We start from the raw sequence: 4,463 nt of genomic DNA on the forward strand, positions 1-4,463 counted from the left end.
CAAAATAATGCTCCATATTGGCCGAATCCAACATTAGATACGAGCGCTCGTTGTCCGGATCAGGTCAACAATGATGATATTTGGAGGACTGATTCCGAACCCGATATGTCATACAGCGAGTCTGAAGAAGAAGAAGTGAATGTTGATGATGAAGTGAATACTTTTACAAATCCTGATGAGGGTACATCATCTTGACAACCACCACGTGACACATTACAAAGGCAGACCGTATCATTTCTGTCAAACACTTCTGAGATGCCATCATTTTTCAATAAATATTTTGGTGAAGAGCCTCATGATTATGTCGATGTTCCTTGTGGAGTGCAATCAAGCTATTACAATCCGGATAGATGTGAATTATGCGTCAATATGTTATTTAAAGATAAGAATGATCTTATTGCATCTATCAAGGATTATTCAGTCAGAGTTGTCAGGCGTGAGTACCGTGTCGTGGTTAACACACGCAGTTTGTGGAAGGTACGCTGTAAAAATAATTCTTCTACGGTCATTTGTCGATGGGGACTTCGCGCTTCTTTGATGGCCCAGACTGGTTATTGGAAAATAACATAATATGGCGGGCCTCACACATGTATATCTACCGCTGTTGGTATAGACAACAAGAATCTGAACAGTGATATGGTGGCACATACGCTACTGGGAGTTGTTCGTTGTGATCCTTCGTACGAGATTAAGTATATCATCGAAAATGTGAAAGATAAATATGTATATCAAATCTCGTACACGAAGGCATGGCGAAGTTTGAAACGTGCTATTGAAATTGCTTATGGTACATGGGGGAGCTCCGTGCAATTACTCCCCAAATATATGTGCGCTTTGTCAAAATATAATTCGGGAACAGTTGTGGAGTGGAAGCATCTGAGAACCAACAATGAAATGATTAATACACTGAACTATGTTTTCTGGGCATTCAGGCCGTGTGTTGATGGGTTTCGGCATTGTCGGAAAATAATTAGTGTTGATGGTACACACTTGTATACCAAATACAAGCATAAAATGTTGATCGGTGTCACTCTAGATGCGAACAATCAGGTTCTACCGCTAGCATTCGCTATTGTAGATGAAGAAACAACAGATTCTTGGAAATGGTTCTTGGGGAACGTAGGAAGATATGTTGTTCGTGGTAAAAACGGCGTGTGTCTTATTTCTGATACACATAAGGGAATCGTGCGCGCAACTGCAGAGGTACCATATTTTCGACCTCCATTCGGTGTGCATCGTTTTTGTTTGAGACACGTGTGTTCGAACTTTAACACTAAATTCAAAGACGTGCATCTGAAAGATTTATGCTGGGTGGCAGGCACAAAAAATCAAATGTGTAAGTTTGAATCAATAATGGAGGCAATCAAGCATAAAAACATTTTGGCGCACCGATATTTGGCTGGAATTGAGAAAGAAAAATGGAGTTTGGCTCATGACGGTGGTTGGCGTCGTGGGGTGATGACAACCAATATGTCGGAGTGTTTAAATAGTGTGTTGAAAGGTGCTCGTAGACTTCCTATATCTGCCATAGTACACTTGACACTTATGAGGTGCGTACAATATTTTATTCAACGTGTGAGTCGAGGTGGTCTTATGGTTCAGGAAAATCAGCTGTGGTCAGATTATGCATGTCGGATGTATGACAAGTGGGCGAGAAAATCTAATGAATATCGTGTTGCCAAGTATGATGTACGTGAGCAAACTGCTTCGGTTGCTACTGTAGGAAGACCAAGTCGTGGCCAACATATGCAGGTGGTAAAGTTATCAACGAGTGATTGTTCGTGTGGTAAATGGACGATTTTTGGCATACCATGTTCTCATGCTATTTGTACCCCAAAGTGGCACTCGTTGGATCCCACGACACTTGTGCAGCCATGGTATAATGTACCTGAGTACTTAGCGACTTACGAAGGCAGATTTCAACTTCTTGCAGACGAGCGCTACTGGGTTCCTCCAAATTTCGAATTGCACCACAACCCTATTAGACGTGAAAGAAGAAGAGTATGTAGAGATAGAACAACTCGATTGAGAAATGAGATGGACACAACTGTTTCTAGACAAAGACAACATTGATAAATTGTTTTGTTAAATTGTAATAACTAAAATGATACAAACGGCTTCATGTTCCACAATCAGGTGGATTACATCTTCTCCTCCCTCTCCGCAATCCTACATTTTCAGGAATTTGCTCATTTGAGTAACCAGGATAAGTGAAAGGGGAAATAACATTCCTCTGTGGTCGAGTGTCATGCACAATATGCTGAGGTCCAACGTTAAGCAAATTCGTGAAACTTTGTGTGTTGGACCAATAAGGAGTCCGAAAATCAGTTTGACCAAACGGATGAAAATCACCGAACCTTGGATCACTGAAAAAATCAGGTTGAGTATTAGATGTACCTGCAATATTCAACTCAGCTGACGTAATAATCGTAGAGTCTCCTGCAAACCCACTTGGTTGCCTAACCATGTCACTTCCCCATCCGAATGATGACTGATGCGAAAACGGAGAAGGCGTACTAAAATTTTGTTGAACATTCATTTCTCCAACAAAAGTATTGTACGGACGTGGTTGAAAACCAACGACATTCACTGCAGGTGATATGGTGTGCACAGTTATTCTATTGTACCATTGAAAGTAGTCTTCGTCAGTTTGCATCGATCGCCCGTGTCGCACCCCTTTACAAACATATCTGAGCCGATTATTCCACAACTCAATTGAATTTCTGTGATACTCTCTCCAATCGGTGTTTCGATGTCCTATTCTCGTGATATTATGCGTATCTTCATTGTCGACGGCAGACCCTGGAATTGATTGTCGTCTTCGAAATTGTCGCATTACACGATTAGGACGATGCATCTCCACGATGTCAAAGCATATAAGGGGACAAACACATCGCCATATTTTATTGTCGTATGAATCAATAATTGTCTTCACATCTATGTCATTTTTCTGATATACGCTACAATTAAACTGTAAAAAAAAAGTAAATAAAATGTCAGTATTCATTTAATAAATCAAAACAAAATAGTATTCGTGTCATCAATATTACGTATTAACATTTTATAATACCTCATTATTATTCATACGATCTAGGGAATCCCTTATAATTCTTACAGAATGTGTTGGCGAATGTGTGTAACTAAATCCATATTTCCACCTACAATTATAAAAAAAAACAAATACATATCAACAAAATACACAAGATATATATGATATTACCACCATAAATTTTAAACATTACCGTGCACCATATGGAGAAACTGGAATGAAAGCATCCAGATCAACGGGAGCTACAACTAATGTTAACCCATTTCGATCGTGGTTAACACATTTAATCCTGCTCCATGCCCATACCTATTTATAATAATTAAAAAAATTAAAAAATTTAACCAAAATATTATGTTAAATATTCACATCACATTAATGATACCTGCAGGAGATATAAAGGTCCAGCCATTGTAGTCTTCTCTATACGTGATGCGTTACACAACTCACGGTATATAAATGCTAAAACTGCACTACGCCAACTATAAGACTTCACGTTATCAACATCTCGTAGCAGTTGCAAAAATATAAGTCTAGCTGACCCTCCTTGGTAGTCAGGGAACATTATCCCTCCAATAATCATTAACGCAACACAACGAGTAAATTTCACAACATCTACTTCTGAAGTTTCATCATTAACAAGGTTAGATATATAATGATCGTGTAGTGCAGTCATAGATATATGACCACTTTTCAAATAATTTGAAGCTGGCAAAAATCCCAACATATCCAAACATATGTGTTGCCATTCCTCAACTTTATGTGACACAACTCCAGTTACTGCTTCACCATCAATTGGTAGACCTCAAATTATTGAAACATCTTGTAATGTCACTGTTGTTTCACCACATGTAAAATGAAACGTATGTGTCTCGCGCCGCCAACGTTCAACAAGCGCAGTAATCAAATGATTATCAAGAACTTGAGAGCCACATTCTAAAACTCCATAAAAACCCTTATTATTTAAATATACGAGTACACGACTGTGTAAATAATTATCAGTATACAACTTCCAAATCAAATGGTCTGACCTCTTCACTTTGACAATATCATCAACTGTTAACGAAGACACGCTTGATGACATATGTGTCGCTTGTAAATACAGGACACTGGGATCTTTTGGATTTCGATTAGCTGCCATTCTGAATTATGCTCTAAATCTTCTCAACTTTGTCAAAAAAATTTCGATGAGGAATTGAGAAACCGATCAATGAGAGAATAAATATAAGAGGAGGAAATAATAGAAGGGAAAGAACAAAGAAGTAATCGGGTAAGATAAGAATTGGATGAATGTAGCAGGGACACGCAGGATACGCAGGATAAGGATTTGACGAATGGAGGGACGCCACGTAGAAGCGTCCGCGCTCACGGAGCGCGGACGCTCTTCCACGTGGAGCAGCGTCCGCGCTGATTCTAA

At 39.2% G+C, this 4,463-nt stretch overlaps 2 protein-coding genes across 2 annotated transcripts; one reads left to right on the forward strand and one right to left on the reverse strand.

The window, feature by feature from the left end:
* The first annotated feature begins 636 nt into the window (after positions 1-636).
* On the forward strand, positions 637-2,073 carry LOC140839143 (uncharacterized). Its single transcript, XM_073205776.1, has one exon. The coding sequence runs from the start codon at positions 637-639 to the stop codon at positions 2,071-2,073; it is 1,437 nt and encodes a 478-aa protein (XP_073061877.1).
* A 46-nt stretch (positions 2,074-2,119) lies between these two features.
* LOC140839144 (serine/threonine-protein phosphatase 7 long form homolog) lies at positions 2,120-3,722 on the reverse strand. Its single transcript, XM_073205777.1, has 4 exons — positions 3,432-3,722; positions 3,243-3,355; positions 3,071-3,158; positions 2,120-2,971 (listed from the first exon to the last, which is right to left on the reverse strand). Exons 1-4 carry the CDS (start codon positions 3,720-3,722, stop codon positions 2,120-2,122), a joined length of 1,344 nt encoding a protein of 447 aa, XP_073061878.1.
* Positions 3,723-4,463: the final 741 nt, after the last annotated feature.

Source organism: Primulina eburnea, chromosome 8 (assembly GCF_022965805.1).
Source record: "Primulina eburnea isolate SZY01 chromosome 8, ASM2296580v1, whole genome shotgun sequence".
NCBI classification, from domain to species: Eukaryota; Viridiplantae; Streptophyta; class Magnoliopsida; order Lamiales; family Gesneriaceae; genus Primulina; species Primulina eburnea.